Consider the following 19417-nt stretch of genomic DNA (forward strand, 5'->3'; position numbering starts at 1 on the left):
TCTCTGCTCCTGTTTTTTCCACACTCAACTGTCACCCTTATTCCCTGCAATTCCAAATCCTCTACAACAGTACCAGCACTTTGAGTCCTCTAAACTCTTCCAATGTGCCCTCAAGCTTCCTCCCAAGCAGCCAGCCAAGGGGCAGCACATGCCAGGAATCATTAGCACAAAAGGGAGATGGACTGGCTGCGTGGCCAAACAGAAAAATGACTGCTGGACACTAGCTGGGCTCCCTGTTCCTCTGCCTCCTTTCAGGTCATTTGTCACTTCTAAAACTATTTTCTTTCTGGAACTCAGGGATTTTAAAAAGTTAGATATATCAAGGATTTGAAGCAATAGATGCTGAATTAAAAAAAACCCAACCAACACACACACACTGAAGTCAAAACTGACAGAGTTTAAAGATTATGTGGTTTGTGGAAATAGTTTACTACCAAAGAAATTTGCAATTTTGTTTATTAAAAGCAAATTGCATTGAGAAACAATTCAAAAAACTCAAATGCCTTGACACATGTGCTGACAGGAGAGCCCATGTCCTGCCTGCAAACTTATACACCATTTTGCCAGACTAAGACTCTTGCAGCTGCCTGCTATCTCAAGGCAACCAAGCACAGGGAAATTACCGTAACCTGCTGTCAAAGGCTTTGCCATGGTTTCCTACTGGAACCTCCACATGAGAGCACTCAAAATCTGGTGAGCTCAACATGCTCATCTTACAGCTTTTATACCTTCTCTAACATGGTTTTTTCTCTAATAAATGCTGATTTGTGTTAAGCCCATCTTGGCACAGGCTATGACTTATCAGAAGCCCAATCCAGCCACAAACACATTACTGGCACTGAATTGCTTAAGAACTGACAACCTTTTAGGTCTTAACCTAAATAAAGCTTTATTACATCAATCTAACATGTAAGGGGAAAAACATACATAGCATCCAAGCGTGGCTAAGTCAGTAAGGTGGATAGTTGAATGAGAGAAACTGAGTTTCACATCTGACTGCTCCCACAAACATCTTTCAGAATTTAAGATACTCGGGAGTTTGTGCTGTCCTGATGCTCAGCAACAGCTCTTTTAGAGAGGAAAACAACTTACTAGCAGCTCAGGCTAAATCCCCAAATTGACTCTAAAAGGAGGACTTGAGGTTGAGAAGGATTATATGGCACCATGGCATTTCTGTTCTGCTTTTTTTTTTTTTGCTGTTCTGTCCAAAATCTGGCCTGGCCATCCAGAGACTGGATCTTTCACACCACATCTGAGCTCTTGCCTAAGGCTCTGCCCCAAAAAGAGCACTCTGGAATTGCTAAAAACATTCACCACGCCTAACTGCCTGGATGTTTGCTTTGCCATCAGCAAGACCACCAGTACAGATAACTGCATCTCTATCCTTGGGTGGGCACAAAGGGCTGACAAGTGCCATTACTGTTCGTGAATACGCCTTTGATGGATTAACAGTATTTAACACAATACTGAAGCTGCCCTAAAGCTGGTAAACCTTTGATCTGACTGAATGTAGTACTGCCCCAAAGCAAAGTGCATAGTCAGGGCAGGAAATAAACCGCACTTTTGTTACCTCTTTAAGAGCTAAATGAGTATATCTGGTTTCCTTATTTTTAGATAAACTCACATTTCCAAAAAGCAAACCACCTTTGTGTTGTCCACAACTTGAGTGGAAGATGTTATCAATAGCAGAATTTCTACACTTGGCCCCTTGAATATTTCCTGCAAAGCAGATGGATTGCTGTATTAAACTGGGAAAGTGGAGTGGAAAACTTAAGTCAAATTCAGGATGGCTATTTAATTCCAAAATAGATGAACTGGCACATCTAATCCCCTTTTTCCCCTCCCTTTTTCTTTGCTGTTAGAGAACAGAAGTATAAACACTTTGTACTTCATATGGACAATTGTTCCCTATCTCAGCAAATACACCTGTCCATCTCTGGGAAATATATATGAGCAAGGACTCAAGAATTAAGCTATGGTAACAGCAGTTCTAGAGTTGTCATGTGAGTTGCTCTGTTTCTAAAGCAGATCAGTGTCACCTGGGTTGGCACCCTCCTTTCCCCAGCACACCAAACACTCGGTCTGCTCCTTACGGGGAACAGGAAGATCTCTAAAGCAGAACCACACGCTACTCCAGATAGTACTAAAGAAAACAGCATGAGGAATAAAGTTTTCTAAATAAGGATTTGTAAGTGAGGCTGCTTTTTTACTTCCTGGATACCTTTAAGTTCTGTTTTAGGTAATTTCAATTAAACTGATGATTTTTTTTTTTTTTTTTTTTTAAAGATGAAATAAATAGTTAAGTTTACTTCAGTGTCTAGAGTCTGAACTACCTGATCAGGTCTAGTTTATCTTATATGAGCTGCAGACCAGAGTCATGCATACCTGGCATGCTGGTTTGGGCTGGAATAGAATTAATTTTCTTCATAGTAGCTAGTACGGGGCTATGTTTGTGCTGAAAACAGTGTTGATAATTCAGGTATGTTTTTGTTAGTGCTGAGCAGTGCTTACGCAGAGTCAAGGTCTTTTCTGCTTCTCACCCCACCTCACCAGTGAGTAGGCTGGTGGGGCACAAGAAGCTGGGAGGGGACACAGCTGGGACAGCTGACCCCAGCTGACCCAAAGGATATTCCAGACCATATGACGTCATGCTCAGCATATAAAGCTGGGGTAAGAAAAAAGGAAGGGTGGGACATTTGGAGTGATGGAGTTTGTCTTCCCAAGTCACCGGTCACACATGATGGAACCCTGCTTTCCTGGAGCTGGCTGAACACCTGCCTGCTGATAGGAAGTGGTGAATGAATTCCTTGTTTTGCTTTGCTTGTGCGTGTGGCTTTTGCTTTACCTATTAAACTGTCTTTATCTCAGCCCATGAGTTTTATCACTTTTACCCTTCTGATTCTCTCCCCCATCCCACTGTGAGGGAGGTGAGCAAGCGGCTGTGTGGCACTTAGTTGCCAGCTGGGTTAAACCACACAACTGGAAATTTAAGTATGACCCTTATCTAGCTTTCTAGGTGAAAAGTACCAGTGACTTGAGAGCCTGTTTGCAAATGGGACCTAGACTCCAATTCTGCAGGTATTTAACATTTCAGTCCCCAAAATACTTATAAGTTAACAGTAAACTAAACTAAGCTGGAACTGAAGTATGAATGTATTTTACCAGTATGGGTACTTAACTCACCTGATTTCTTTAAGTCCTTCTTTCTGGATAACTTGAAGGATCTCTTTATGGCTCATAGGTGTATTCGGATATTTCTCCAGGACCTGGCAAGCAAAAGCAGATTGAGAGAAGTTACTCATTTGCACTTTCATTTTAACATTTGACTGCACAGAAAACTACATATAACAGTTTTGACTTCTCCAAGGATATGACCAAGGAAGAACTATCAGCCTCCCCACATCTCATTACCACCCCTTCCATCTGAAGGATATAAGGAGCAAAGAGACTCCAGAAGACTGGCTAAAGGACTTGTTTTAGTGCAATTCCCAAATTTTATTTCAAATGCACTGCCCCTAGATAACACTTCTTGGAGAATTAAATGCTCCACAGTAACAGGGTGGCTTCACAACCATCAGCTTTACTTGGGAATGCTTCGGGAACTGTCATGGTACCTCAGATACACAACTTACAAAAACCAAATCCTTAAGCTTTGCAAAGTTGAAAAAAACAACTGATCGGTTTGGTCATAAGTATAAAAAAAGTTTAAGGAAATTTGGGATTTAACACTCTTAGGGTTCTTTGAAAGTCTGCGCACAGTTCAGGCTTAAAGGTCATCAATATGGTCTACAAAAATGCTTCCTACATTAAATTGTACACAATCCGCCCCTTCCCCAGCCCACATGAAGCACACCCCAGTGCCTAAGCATCACTCACCTCCCTTTCAAGAGGGCTAAGATGCAGAAGTATAATTCACAACAGCAGACAGAGGGATGCTTAAGACTTCTGAAGGAAAACGCCAGTTACTGCACGTCATTTGGATATTTTAAGCAATATTTGTGCTGGGGGGATGGGCAGGAAATGCCTCGTTTCCTTCTTAATCATCTGCTTTTGACCCATGCCCAGCACATCAGCCCTTGCGTTCTGACTTATGTCTTTAACCAGAAAACAAACCATCAGTATGTTCAGTATTAAAACCTACAAGTGACTTCGCAGAAAGAAATTACTGGTTTTAATTTCCTCCATTCAACAGCTGTGCAGAATACAAGGCTTCTAAACCCTTGCACCTTATTCCCTCCAGGAACATTTAAGTTATCCTTATGGCTGCAGATTTAGCTCTCTTTGGTGAGAACTTTGAAAAGACCTTGCTGAACTGCAGCACCTGTCTGATTAGAGAAAAAAAAGACCTACATTTAGCACCATCTTTAGCTTTGGAAGCCCTAGCTGATGTCCTCATCATGTTAAATCTCTTGTTAGGTTATGTTAAAGCCTGACTTTCATGGCAACTTAAGCTATTTCCAAACCTGGTATGTGTCTTTTGCCAAGGCTGGCTGGCTGCAACGAAGCATACTCTGAAGCATAGCACTGAACAGCAGCACAGCATTTCGGCTTTAGCGACTTCTTGAACAGCAGAGTAGCACATGTAGAAAAAAAGTGAGTTTAAAACAGATTTAAGTGGGATTTGCTTACACTCACTCTGGTATCAGCCTCAGTGACTCATTCCACTTCATTGCTGGCTGTATTGTAACTGAGAATGCCCATAGCAAAAGGGTAGAAAATTAAGGTGGTTGAAGAATGATTTAAGTCAGACCACTGCAGTTTTTAGATTTATATCAGCTCCTAATTCATGTTCGCTTAGCACTGCCAAAGAGTCAGTATACTTTTATGCCATTAACTTGGAACAAAATCTGAAAGCTTGTTCTGCACAGTGTGCTGAAAGCCCATGGAGGGCAAGAAGAGTTAAGGTTATCTCAATTTCCATCTGTGGTGTCAACTTTTTCATTGCAGCTAGCAAAACAAATTTGGAGAAAAATAAAGTAGTGCTATGATTCCTTAAAGAATGAACTTTAGGGCATTTGCCATTTCTCACACAAAAAAATACAAGTGTGCATTTTTCTCCTTGGGCACTGTGTTTTTCTCTCAACTTTCACTACATAGACAGGCTTTTGACAAGTCCCATCTCGCTCATACCAAGAGCAGCAACAACACATTTCATTAATTTTTCACTAGGCACAACCGCAATGCAAGCTAATACCGTGTTTGACCAGAGAATATCATTAAGAGCAGAAAGAAAGAAAAGCTTTTCTAATTACATCCTTGCATGCCCACAGGATGCTTCCACATATTTCTCCCCAGTAACCTGTCCCCACATCTTCCTTACATAGGACTTTTTCCTGTAGTTGAGCTCAGCAAGATGATCAGTCTGGCCTCCTGCCACACCTGCTTGGCTTCCTGCAAATTACAATGGACCACTCCTGTGCTCTGAGGAGGTTGCTCCTGAAGATCAACCAGCTCTCCTGGGTTTCTCTGCTCTACAGGAGAGATTCCTGTAGGATGCCATGAATCAGTTCTCTGAACAAGCCAAAGCCAGGCATTTTTATGCTTCTACTCGTTTTCTTCATTTCCCAGAGGATCTTAAACTCTCATTTCACGGTCATGGAAACCAAAGGTGCCACTGTGCACCACTGTTCATACTGCCAGTCAGCTCTCTTCACCCTGCTAGATCTCCTCTAGCCACTTTGTCCAGCACCTGGCTCAAAAAGTTGTCCTCAAGCAATTCCAGAAATCTCCTAGATTGGTTGTGCCCTATATCACCTTGTGCTTCCAGCAGATGCCAGGGCAGAGTCAGAACCGACTTCCCATTCATAAGGTTTTTTCCAGTTGTCTAAAGAGGGTTCATCCACTTCTTCTTGATCAGCTGGTCTGCAGCAAACACCCACCATGATGTTCCCTTTGTCACCCTCCCCTCTGAACTTAACTGGTAATCTCCCAATTGAGTCATCATCAGTTATACAGCATAGCTCTGCACATTCCTAAAGCTGTTCTTTAGCACAGAAGGCAAACCTTTCTTCATTTTCCACGTCTTTCCTTCCACCTAAAGCACTCCAATCATCCATCCCTCCATGGGTTTAATCTCACCAACATTGAGGGCTCTGCACATAACAAGAGCTGATCAAGAGGGAACTAAGCTATTAGTATCAAAACTGCACACAGATCTCTAACTCCTGATGTCCCATGCTGAACACATTTACATACAAGTATTTCAGGCTAGCCCACGGGTGTGCTGGGGAGGTACAAGAGTTTCTCTGGGGAAGTGGAAGAGGCTCCCTTGTCACAGACACCCAAGTGCCTCTCTTCATCCTATACTTCTGGTTTTCAGTCTCCATCCCACAACAAACCTAGTTTAAAGCCCTCTACACTGTTAGCAACCATGTTCGCAAAGATGCTTTTGCCCATCTTTATCTGATGGATCCCATCTCCTGCCATCAGTCCTCATTCCTTAGAGTCCCATGGTCATAAAAAACCCACCCTGTCTATAAATGCTAACTGTGCAGGCAGAAGCTCATGCTCAGACAACATCTGCCTCCTGCCTAAGCCTTTCCCATTCACCAGCAGGATCTAGGAGACCACCTGAACTCCCAAAGCCTCTAAAACTTGCTTCCAAGGCCTGGCATTAACTTTTTATCTGCTCAAGGTCTCCTTTGGGAGACCTTATTCCACTTCCAATATAGGGACGATGCTTATGAATCGGAGGGGGGGAGGATATTAGCAGTGGGCCCCCAAGATGCTCAGGGGACTAGACTACTTCCCCTGGAAGACAAAGTTATGAGATAGAGGACTTCTTCAGCCTAGAGATTGAAGAAAGCTAAAAGAAAAAAAGGCTGAGGTTAAGACACCATAACAGCCTTCCAGTACCTATGAGAAGGTTAAAAAAAATGGAGCCAGACTCTTCACCCTGGCATCTAATGAAAGGTTGACACTAGGCAAAAGCTGAAACAAGAGGTGCCAAGTGAGTATAATGAATAACATCTTCACGATGAGGACAGCTGAGAAATGGAACAGGCTGTGCTATTTCCACCCTTGGAGGTTTTCATCAAGACCTGACTGGATTAAGCCCCAAGCAATGTGGTCTAACCTCAAGCTGAGCCTGCTTTGAGGGGAAAGTTAGACCAGAGAGCTCCTGAGGTCTCTTCCAACCAGATTATCCTATGATCCTACAGGTGCCCGCATGCATGAGTGGCAATGGGTACTAGTCCGCAGACCAGAAGAACTCTGCCAACTTCTCCATAACATCCTGGATCCAGTCTCCCCACAAGCAACAAGCTTCCCAGGACAGCAAGTCTGCTCAGTGGATGGGTACCTCAATCCTTCATTGAAGGAAGTCTCCAGCCATTACCACCAGCTGCTTCCTCTTGGTGGCACTGGGTCATACCCATAGACCAGGCACAACCAGTCCAACACTTGCCAGTCTGTCAGAACTGACTGCTCCTCTTGTGTTGCCAGAGCCCTGTACTTGTTCTCCATCCAAATGTCTGCATGCAGAGGAAGGCTTTTTGCTGCTGAAAGTAAGAAAAAACTTCCATCTTCAACACTGCCCCTGGCAAGGGAATTTAACTTTTTTTATCATCTCGGGTAGTGTGGGCCTTGGGCTGTTGCACTACAGCATCTCGGCAAATAACCAGTTAATCTCCCATTTGTCCTCCCTGGTGCTGCACAGTCTGCTCACCTCCTCCCACAGGTGGTTCACCCAGAAACTCCAGCAGAGCCCATGCTCCACTGGTCAATCATAGACTATCTCAACTTGGAAGGGACCACCCACGAGGACCATCAAGTCCAACTCCCTGCTCCACACAGGACTACCTAAAGCTAAACCATATGACTGAGAGCGTCATCCAGATGCTCCTTGAACTCTGGCAGGCTTGGTGCCATGACCACTTCCCTGGGGAGCCTGTTCCCACGACCAACCACCCTCTCAGGGAAGAGCCTTTTCCTAATATCCAATCTGAACCTCCCCTGACGCAGCTTCATTCCATGACCTCATCCTATCCCTGGTCACCAGAGAGAGGAGATCAGCACCTTCCCCTCCACAGCCCCCCTTGAGGAAGGTGTAGACTGCAATGAGGTCACCCCTCAGCCTTCTCTTGTCCCAGCTGAACAAGCCAAGTGACCTCAGCCACTCCTCATAAATCTAGCCCTCAAGGCCTTTCACTATCTTGGTCACCCCTCCTCTGGACACACTCCAGTAGTTTGATGTCCTTCTTATATCGAGGCGCCCAAAACTGCACACAGTACTCAAGGTGGGGCCACACCAGTGCGGCATGGAGTGGGACAACCACCTCCCTCGGTCAGCTAGTGATGCTGTGCTTGATGCACCCCAAGACATGGCTGGCCTTTTTGGCTGCCACGGGACACTGTTGACTCATGTTCAACTTGCCATCAACCCAAACCCCCAGATCTCTTTCCACAGGGCTTCTCATCCCGCAGTTTGTACATTGTCCTGATTTCAGCTGGGATAGAGTTAATTTTCTTTCTAGTAGCTGGTATGGTGTTATATCTTGGATTCAGTATGAGAGTAATGTTGATAGCAACAACTGAAAACTTCAGTGTGTTAAGTAGTGTTTAGACTAAGTCAAGGATTTTTCAGCTTCTCATGCCCAGCCAGCAAGAAGGCTGGAGGGGCACAAGAAGTTGAGAGGGGACACAGCCAGGACAGCTGACCCAAACTGGCCAAAGGGGTATTCCATACCGTGTGATGTCATGCCCAGTATATAAACTGGGGGGGTTGGCCTGGCGGAGGGATCACTGCTCAGGAACTAACTGGGCATTGGTCAGCAAGTGGTGAGCAACTGCATTGTGCATCACTTGGTTTGTATATTCCAATCCTTTTATTACTATTGTCATTTTATTATTGTTGTTATCATCATTATTAGTTTCTTCCTTTCTGTTCTATTAAACTGTTCTTATCTCAACCCACGAGTTTTACCTTTTTTTTTTTTCCTTGTTTTTTTTCCCCCTGATTCTTTCACCCTCCCACTGGTCAGGATTATCCCATCCCAGGTGGAAAATCTTGAAGCTACCATCATCTTCAATCCTGGCCTCCAGGAGGAGCACCAGGCACTCCCTGCAGTCTTGTCTGGGACAAGGCCTCTCACAAACTCATGGTGGGGTGTTCAGCCACTGCAGGGACTGACATCCTATCATGGTGTCACCACCATTGGCGTACCAACTGAAAGAGTCTGCTATGTGAGTAGATGATTTTCCTAGCTCAGTTTGACGGTGTTAAAGGTCCTGGTGTCAAGGTGAACTTTCTCTTGTAAGGTTACACCAAAGAACACAAGACATATCAGGAAGATGACAAATTAGAAATAAAACTTCGATTAGAGGAACCTGAGTAGTAAGGAGAGCCACTTTTTTTTTCTTCTTGCTTACAGTAACTCATCTTCAATAATACGCATGAGTAACACTAGGCTATAACAAATACAGCATTGAAGAAAAGACGACTGATTCAATGGGTGACACAGCTGTGAGCACCCTTGAAGCAAGCTAACAATGGGATTTGAGCTGCTTTTTTTCCCTCCCCAGCATGAATATGCTGTTTCTGAACAGAAAGCCTAGAAGAGGAAAGAACATATCAACAGAATTGTCAAAAGGCAACTGAGGATCACGTGTTGTTGATCTTGCAAATGAAGTTTATAGCTCTGCATGGTTAACTACAGAACAGCATCATGCATCAAACGTAGATTTTATTGACTTAATTCACCTGACATTCTGCTCAGAGATGCCTTATAAATTCTTATCTATCAGAATCCTTGAAAGATAATTTTGCCTGCCAGATCATAGTGCAAACTCCAATTTATTTTCCATTGGGCTGGATGTACAAGAATACTCAGATGAGGACATGACTCTCGGGTGGCTTCTAAGTATAGAACTGCAGCATTTTGCTAGAGCCACTAATGTAATGCCACAAGTCTGGGTACTGCAAAAACAGATCAATACAAAATGGTCTATTCTCAAATGCACAAGAAAAGTGGTTGTAACTCCAGGTTAATCATTAAAGCTGACTTCAAAATAATGCAAATCTGTATCTCAAGACACTCAGGAACACACAAGTAGCCAAAAAGGCTGCCGGTCCACTAGGAGCAAAGACTGAGCTCCCAACATCTACACCTTTCCTTGACTCTTGACCCCAGATGGTCAACAGACAGATGAGAAACTTTACTTTGCCCCTCTCCCCACCCCACAATACACCAATGAAGACAAACTGCATGAAATTAATGCTGCTAACAATATAGCTTGAGACTTAAGGTGTTGCTTTGCTTACCAAAACCAAACAAAACTCTGGCCACCTCTGCTGAGGAAAGACTTTTAAATAGTCTTCATAAACACAATTATCTGCTGTCAGATTATCTGCTATTTGGCAATAAGTAGTAAAAAAAATCCCAAACTTCAAAACATTGGGGTTGGTACTGGGTCCAAGACTGTTTTCCATCAATGACCAGATAACAGCACAGAGTGCACCCTCAAGTTCACAAACAATACAAAACCAGGAGGAATGGCTGATGCACAAGATGGTTGTGCAGCCATTCAGAGGGACCTTGACATGCTGGAGAAACAGGCAGACAGAACCCCATCTCAAGTCCACAGGGAAATGCCAAGTCCTGCACCTGGGGAGGAACAACCCCTTGTTGACCATGAGCCAGTGTACCCCTGAGGCAAAAAAGGCCACCGGCACCCTGGGCTGCGTAACGCAGAACGTTGACAGCGGGCTGATGGATGTGATCCTTCCCCTCTGCTCTGGTGAGACAGTACCTGAAGTGCTGTGTCCAGTCCTGGGCTCCCCAGTTCAAGACAGACACAGAGAGACTGGAAGAAGTCCAGCAAATGGCAGTAAAGATCATTTTAAGGGTCTGGAGCATCTTTTCTATGAGGGGGGCTGAGAGATCTGGGATTGTTTAGCCTGGAGAAGACAAGGCCCAGGGGGATCTTATCAATGTGTACAAGCACCTGACAGCAGGTTGTAAAGAAAACCAAGCCAGGCTCTTCACTGGTATCCACTGAGAGGGCATGAGGTAATGGGCACAAGTTGAGTGTGGTGGTGGTTGGGGTTTTTTCCATTGGGTTTTTTTAATTATTATTCTGACAGTGGTCAAACACTGGAAAAGGTTGCCTAGGGTAGTGGTGGAGTCTCCAACCTTGGACTGGACAATGTCCTAGGAACCTCACTTTCAGCAGAGTAGTTAGACTAGACAATCTCCAGAGGTCCCTTTCAACCTCAATTGTTGTGTGATTCTATGATATAGACCTTCCTCAAGCGACCAAAAGAAACTGATTTAGTCACTAAAGGTCTGAGGTCAAGTATCACCATGTAATTTTATGTTCCCCGTACTTTCTAGCTGACCAGGTTAAATACAAGGAACCACTTTCCACAGGCTATTGCAAGTGCTAAACAATGCATGGCAAGGAATGGGAAACTCCCATAGAAAGTTAACACCGTCGGTTTAGGAACTTCACTCAAAGACAGCTGGGAGAGTATTTTGAGGAAAAAAAAAAACAAAACAAACCAAGAATCACTCTACACTTGCCTTTTTAATTTAAGAATTTTCTTTACCCATCTGTTATTATCTATTGTCAAGACACTATTGTGATAGATTAATTTGATTAGACAATACAGACATACTTAAAATGACAGAAACAGCCTTCAGAAAGTATCCATGGAAGTAGCGATCCATGTAATCTAACCAGCACACAGCAAGAAGGAATCTTAGTCTTTCACTTAGGATAACTGGGAACATGGGAAGGAGGGAGAGAAGGATGCAGAAGCATGCAGAAGGGGAAAAACATTCAAACAGCTTCACATTCTCATTCTTCATCTCAAAATACTGGAAAAACAGGCACATGAAGTTGCAAGTCTAACAAAATCAAGCAAGTTATGGTCAGAGAGAGAAGTACAGATTCAAAGTTTTATGGATTTTAGTCTGAATGGCTACCGGTAACTTTGACATGTAAGGCATAACTGCAGAAAAGGGTCCTCAGATTCACTATTCCTACCCCATAAAATCGGCATTGAAAACCCTTTCATCATCTGCAAGTTCAAGACAACATCTAAGGAAGAAAAAAAACCCACCGCTATTATTGCAAAAGCATGAACAGGAACAGGCCATTGTCTAAAGGCTTCTAGATCACTGAAAACATTTTATCCAGTGAATACTAAGCAATTAGGTATGGTTTAAATAGAACAAAATCATGAGAAGGGTCCAAGATTCGGGAAGTGCACCGGATACTTAAACTAGGTCTAGACCAGCTTATCTGGAAAAACAAACTTTTCTGGCTGAGCAGCCATGGCTTCATCTAACAGCTAAAAGTTTGCACAGGAATTTAGAAGCTTGTTTACAGTGGTCAGATCCTTCCCAGAAACCTCAAAACACACACATCTCCTGTGCAACCTGATCTCCAACCAGATCTAAGGACAAACCAGAAGTGAAGAGGTTGGACAACCCACCCCTGAGAGTGGTCAGGGGACTCTGAGTCACCAGTCCCATATTTTCCAAAGGCATGCAGCCTCCCCATCAACTAACCTTAAGCAGAATGCCAAGTTCTGCAAATACCCCAAACGGGGGTAATGAACATTTAAATCTGCACGAGCCACACCACTGCAGGACTGCTTCACATATCTCAAAACAGAACTGGCACACTTTTATCCATAACTGCCTTTAAGGAAGAGGCACAGAGGCCAACAACAGCCCAGTGACATTAACCCAGGCATTGCTCCATGGCCATTTTGTCTCACTGTGCTTTCGTTAACTTTAGCTAATCCTGCACTGTAGGATCAAAGTTTCTTGTGTTGGGCAACCGCCACCACCGGCGAAACCGATTAAACAACTAGCTTTGGCTACACAGGACCAAGATTAATTTGCACTATCCTGATAACAGTCATCATCTCATGCTCTTTAAGAAACTTGTTTAATACTAACTCTGAGCCCACTTAGATAAGCAAAGCAGTTCACATCTTCAGATGCAGTAATAACTGGGCCGCTTTACAAGCTGATCCAGAAGAACCAGGAACAAGGATTAAAGAGATTCTTAAAAAAAACGATACACCTTAAGGACCTTCTCCTCTCTCTTCTCCCCTTGTAATCCCGTATCAGATCTTTCACTTGAGTCCTTTTTCAGTTACTGTGTAAATAAATAAAAACTACTACTACCTGCCACAGAACTGAATTTGAGAGGCATTTTAAAATTAAGAGTCAGGATTTATAAACTACCTTCGTACTACGCTCAGCGTTAGTCGAAATTAATACAAAGAACAAACTAGCAAGTGTCATCACTGGGTACTGAAAAAGCCTCATTACTTGAGCCTAGCTATTAATACTGAAAAGTGTCAGTGTTCAATACAGGTGAGCCATATACTTGAGATGGTCTCCCTGATGCTGAAATTATGCCGCCTTAGGTGTTGAATTATTCTAGTTGGGTCATTGTTAACAAAAACCATTAATAGAGTTATCTATGTTATAGTACACATTGCTTTCTACCCTGAAGCTGTCCCAGTTTCTGCAAAGGTTTCCAAGAAAACAGGATCATCAGAAGAAAAGGTATTTCCTAATTTCACATCTTGGAAGAAAGGCAGCTTTCTTACTCTTACAGTATTTACAGTGTGAAGAATTTATTCACACCACCTGCAATTAAATGTAAAGCATTACATTTCAGAAGCAAGGCAGCTATATCAAGTGGACCCAGAAAAGTGAGAGACTCCCCTGCGAGCACCCGCCTGACACACTGAACAAAGTCTGCAACAAAGCATGTGAAGAAACCTCTGCTCTTCCAAGCACCTCAGTTTTGCCACATTTCCCCAGGTACCACAGATTTACAAGCATTGGCAAGAGCGGAAGATTGTGTCACACCTCAAATCTATAGTAGAATAAGCAAAACTGCATTTTACCCAGGCTGTTTACAGAACAAAAAGTAAGCTTGCAATTGCATCCAAACTGTTGGAGCAGATATCTGACATGTTTCTTGGAGAACTGAGGGGTGGTTTAGGTGTACCAGAGACTGAACACAAACAATAGAATAGTAAGAGTTGGGGCTCTTGCTGCATGAAATCCTTGTCATTACAGTATTCCTAAAACAGAAGGGCGATTCTGGAATGTGTGATAAAAACAGGGGAACACCCAAGTGGAAGATGTTTCAATGCAAGAGATACTATAAAGGGAAAGCAAACGTAACAATAGAAATTACTTCAGGGTTCATATCTCTTGTTATGGTTTTACTGAACTCAAGCTCAAAGTCCATATTCAGCTTCCAGGTTCCAGGTTGACCTATTGCAACATGATCCAGAGGAACCCTTCTGCTTTGGCTATGCTGCCTACCAGCATTCCTGACTTTGAGAACGAAACACAAAGACTCTGTGATTGCCAGCACAGAAAGTTGCATTTCCAGCATCTCCGTATACAACAAGGATTTGCCCATAAGCAAGTGTCCTCTTAACCTTACAGGAAAATATTTCTCCTACGAGTCTGAACTTGCTGCTCAAGTCAGCAATGAGGACAACCAGGTCCCAGCCAGCAGGATGGAGGAGGAAGAAAGATGGGGGTGAGGAGGAGGATGGGGTTGGAAGTGCAGGTGAAGTGGGGGGCATGCCAGCACACATCATCTCGCAGGTGGCCCAGCCCACAGTTGGGAGCAGCCTCCACCTCAGTTGCTGGACCTCAGAGAGGACCTGCGGTGACCAGCAGCGATGCCTTCGGTAAGCTTGGCAACCCCAGCACGACGGCATGGAGCTACAGGACAGAAGCCATCAAAATCAAAGAGCTCACATAATAAAAGTTTACAACAATCAGTGCGCCGATGCATCAGTGTTAAGTGCAAATAGGAGGGTTTAAAAGTTAAAAACAAGCCAACCAACCTCTGAACGTGATTATCCAGGGTTGGCTGCTTTGGGAGTAGTTTGGCATGCATTTTCCAGCATTGTTTTGGTTTGGGATTAACAATCTCATCTCTACATCAAAGCTTTCATCTCATTTTTAGAAATCTTTTTAAATGAAATCAACAACCCTTCTCCCTCTAAGCCTCATGTAACAGCAGTCTGTTCTCAAAGGGAACTCCCCAAAGCTACAGCAATTCCCATGCGCTGCACTGGTCGAGCTGCAAGATGACACACACTTGTAAATGAGAGACACACAGACTGAACAAGAGGGATGACTGCCCACACAATTAAATTTTTGGTACTGGACACTGGTACAGCCCAGGTTTCACTCTGAAAATCTACCAAACACTGACCCACACGTCACAGACGCAAATTGCCCAGTGTTACCAATGCTGTTTAAATGAATGCAGTAAAGAAACATAAGTGTCTTGGGCCACTATATCTGCAAAAAGTGGGACATGTATCTCCTCTGAACTGCATCCCAAGTCTCTCTAGTGAGTAGAAATCTTTGGTTACAGAGTTACATCTCTGGTTTAACAGAGTTAAAACTGTTAGGATACCTTCTCACACAGTACTACGCAGACCAGATAACCTCCCCATTTTGGATTTTATGCCTTTCTTCAGTCCTTTGACAGGAGGAGGGAAACCACAGGAAGATAATCTTCAAGCACAAGAGCAAGACAAAGGGCTAGGATTATATTGATCAACTGATGATTAACTGAAAACAGCTTAGGAAGAAAGCAATGAGAACCTCAGTTCTTACACCTTTGTGTTTAGTCCACAGTTGTCAAAACCAGCAAGAGCAAGGGTGTTGACTTGGACATGTAGTTAGAAGCTGAAGATCCAGACTTAGCTTACGAGGGATTTCCACATATACTATTTCATCTAGGTTCTTTCTAAAAAGATGCAGACTAGATTTACAGTTCTTTACATTCGTCATTCTCCTGGCTTCTTACTAGGAAAAATAAACTTACTCTTCCTTTAGAGCTTATAAAGACAATGTAGTGAACTCCCTTGTGCTAACAAAAGATGGGAATTAACTAAGCCCACCACTGCTCTTCCCCTTCCCAGTTCCACCCACTCTCAGCTCTAACTGCTCATCATGAACAAAGCTCTGGATAGTGGGGATTTCCATCCAGAAAGCTGGAGCATCACGTAGATACTAACACTCTGCTCTCCTGACATTTTCATACACCACGTAACAATCCAAATAGGACCAAGTTGTTGGGAATCAGACACTTCTTTCCAGTGAAATACTGGAATACATCACTTGACTGTATATCCCTGAGCATTACTGCTAATAGATGCTTCTCAAACATTTATCCCCAGTATGACTATCAAAAGAAAGCCCACAACCAAACACATACCTGCTTCCAAGACTAAGTGCAAGCAAGCCTGAATGACTCAAAGCAAATCCATACAGTACACCTTCCTTTTCCTGAAGCAGGACTAGTGGGGAGGGAAGGACAGAAGTAGTAATTTAACTTTTAAGAACTGAGATAAATTGTTCTAACTGAATTTAAAAAACAACTCAGCTGTCATAAAGTTGTCAGCTTATTACAACTCACACTGTTCAATAAAATATATTATCCTGAGCATCTTCCGTAATTGTATTTCTAGGGAGAACAAGTTACTGTATGATAGCTTTGTAAAATTGATTATTCAGAGGCAGGAAGCCTTTCAGATGGTAAAAGTTGCAAAAGTAATTTAAATGAATGTGTGTGAAAGAACACAGGCAACCAAGTCTACTGGAAACAGGAGGTAAGACAGGATCTCCAGCTCCTAAGTAGCTCTGGAACAAACAGGTTTTTCTTTAGCTGAAAAGATTTCAGAGTCTTGGCACCAGCAGTGGTCCCTATGCTGGATCACAAATACAAAGAGGAAGAGCTGCATCTTCCTCCCTTCCCCACTCTGTGGCTATCACCTTGGGAACTCCTAAAGCTCTTCTACTCGTTTTGGGCCCAAAGCTGAAGTGCAGGTCTTAAGTTTCCTGCATGCAGTCAGGAGCCGATCAGAGAGATGGTGTTACTGCTGCATCAAGCCTGTGTTTGACAAGCTTGCCAAACACCCAAGTGAAGATTATAGTGCCTTCATAACACAAGGAGCTTCTACTGTTCCTTTCCCTGGCACACACGACATTTTGTGGCTTATGTCATACCATAAATGCAGATGCAGACAATGCAGTACTATTTGTTTTTCATCCTACCAGTGTGCCTGATGGGAATCAAAGGGCAGAAAATACAGTTTCTAGGTACACCCCACCTATATTCATGTCACCTCTTTTCTGCATAAGGGAAAGCTCAACAAAATCCGAGAGTACCTTAGGGATGTCCATGTGGAAAGTCTTTCATCTTATGATGCATTAGCCAATGTTTAGGCCTACGTGGCACATCATCTGCAGAAAGTTCTGTCAAGTAGCCCTACTCCTGCCACATCAATACTCTTTCCTTATTGGCATTTCCAACAGTTAAGTGAAACTTTCTAAAAAAAAAAAAAAGTATCTGTATCACTCAACTCCACCTAAACTGTCAGTGCTCCAGCAAAGTGCCATGCCACCACTGCTTCACTGTCAAGGCAGAGGGAACTTGCCAGAGGTCAAGCTTTCCCTGATGCCAACTGCCCATTCACTCATCCCTAAAGCCACCAGATTGTAATTAGGCTAAACCTGATGCAGAAGCAATCTGTGATACCTAATTACCTGTTACTTGTTTCACATTTCAAGCCCTTAAACTTTACTGGGAATAAAACTGCAGCATCTGCGAATCTGACCATCTACTAGCAGGAGCAGCAGAGCAAAAAAAGCAATTCTGGCAAAGCCATTTCAATCTCATCTGTCAGCAAGTCTTCCCCCTTGCCTTTTAATATCCTTGCTGCCTTGCCTTGCTATTTGTGGCTCTTGAAAGTTGGAAGAATAGGATTTTCTCAATTCAGCTCAGCTTTCAACACTCTTCTGCATGAAGAATTTCTACAGTTCTTGTTATAGTCTGGTATTTTACTGACAAAACAGAAATATTAAGTTTCAGAAGTACTAGCAGCAACCATATTTAGTTTTCCTGAAGCAGCACATGACCATTTCCCCCACCCCAAAAGTGCTACACCACCAAGTTATCCATATCTCCATTACATTGCTATCTTTCCATCTTTAAATACCAAAATGAAAAAAGCTAATAGAAAATTAAAATATACTGTTAGAAACTACAAGCTGGAAACAAGGCTTTGAACACTTCCACTGCTGTGTCTTCCAGCAGATGACATCAGGAACACACTCCTTCCAGTTTCAACGCCAGATCTTCAGGAAATTTAGCAACTGCTGAACAAAACCAAACATTTAGTACTGATTAGTAGGCAAAGAAGGATGAACATTATGACAGGGAACCCACTCCATTTATCATATGAAATTAATCAACACCTTCATTCACATATACTAAGGTTCAAGGCTAGTTAATAGCTTCAGAGCATTCTCAGGGCACCAAATTAGCATGCGCCTCACTAAAATGCAGTTACACCACAGGCAAGCAGCTCCTTAGAAGGCTGCAATGAATCATTCATGAATACAGGAGCTGAAATCCTTGTTAAGGGAATTAAAAAAAAGACATCCCCTCCCCCAGACCTGTCCAGCACAAAACAACTCTTACTGGGTGATACTGTTAGGTTTTCTTTTATAGCTCATCCTTTGCCAGAAGCAAGAGTTGGCCGTACTTTTCAGTTTAAGAAAGCTCTAAGCGATCAGAGTAAGTTCTGGCCATGTAACTATGACAGTGTATCATGCCACTATTCAAAATTACATAGGATAAAAGCCTCATGGAAACTTCTGTTTGAAGTGGTTGGGGGGTTTTGTTTGTTTGTTTTTGTTCAGGGTTTGTTTTCAGTGGGTTTTTTGTTTGTTTGGTTTTTTTTAACAACAATCTGTCCATCAAGGCTTAAACAAGAGATTCTCCAAGACTGGATATGAAAGAACACCTTAGTCCATTACTGTTTACGGCAAGCTTTGGTAAAAATGCACTTTGGAATTCTTGTTATTGATTATTCCCTTATACAAAGGAGGAATTACAATTGGGCAACCTAATGCTGTAAACTTAATCATCACTTACACTTGGGCTTCTTCCTGGAAATAGAATTTAAACTTCATAAAAGCCATGAATCCACAGCAACTTGAAGAGTCATTAGCTCAAACCCCTGCATGCTCTGGAGGGGCAGGCAGCAATACCTGCTCATTAGATTAATCTCAACCTCATACCTAACACAGCCCTCTTACCTCCTGGCCACTCCTTTCTAGGAGGAGAATTCCAGCTGCAGCTACAGAAGCCAGCAATAGCTGCAAATTTCCTTATACACTCCTTCAGCAAGGAATAAGCTTTATGCAATGCAAACCTTTTACAGAGAAGTGGGTCAGCTATAAAAAAACCAAAGTGTATGTGAAATTCCTTTTCAGTCAGTCACTACAGAACAGTGTGCTGGGCAGAGGCAGCATGCAAAATACCGTTTCACTCTGGCAGCAATGAGAGGAGTGAAGAGGGGGACTGAAGGACTTGACCTAGATTGCAGTATCTTTTCTAC

At 43.0% G+C, this 19417-nt stretch overlaps 1 protein-coding gene across 1 annotated transcript in view; it reads right to left on the reverse strand.

The window, feature by feature from the left end:
* The window catches only part of ASXL2 (ASXL transcriptional regulator 2), a 127994-nt gene that overhangs the window by 90597 nt on the left and 17980 nt on the right, over window positions 1-19417 (reverse strand). Inside the window, exon 2 of the mRNA XM_052810103.1 lies at window positions 3184-3266. Coding sequence (XP_052666063.1) covers window positions 3184-3266 — 83 coding nt within the window. The remainder of the gene's footprint in view (window positions 1-3183; window positions 3267-19417) is intronic.

This window comes from Harpia harpyja, chromosome 15 (assembly GCF_026419915.1).
Source record: "Harpia harpyja isolate bHarHar1 chromosome 15, bHarHar1 primary haplotype, whole genome shotgun sequence".
NCBI classification, from domain to species: domain Eukaryota; kingdom Metazoa; phylum Chordata; class Aves; order Accipitriformes; family Accipitridae; genus Harpia; species Harpia harpyja.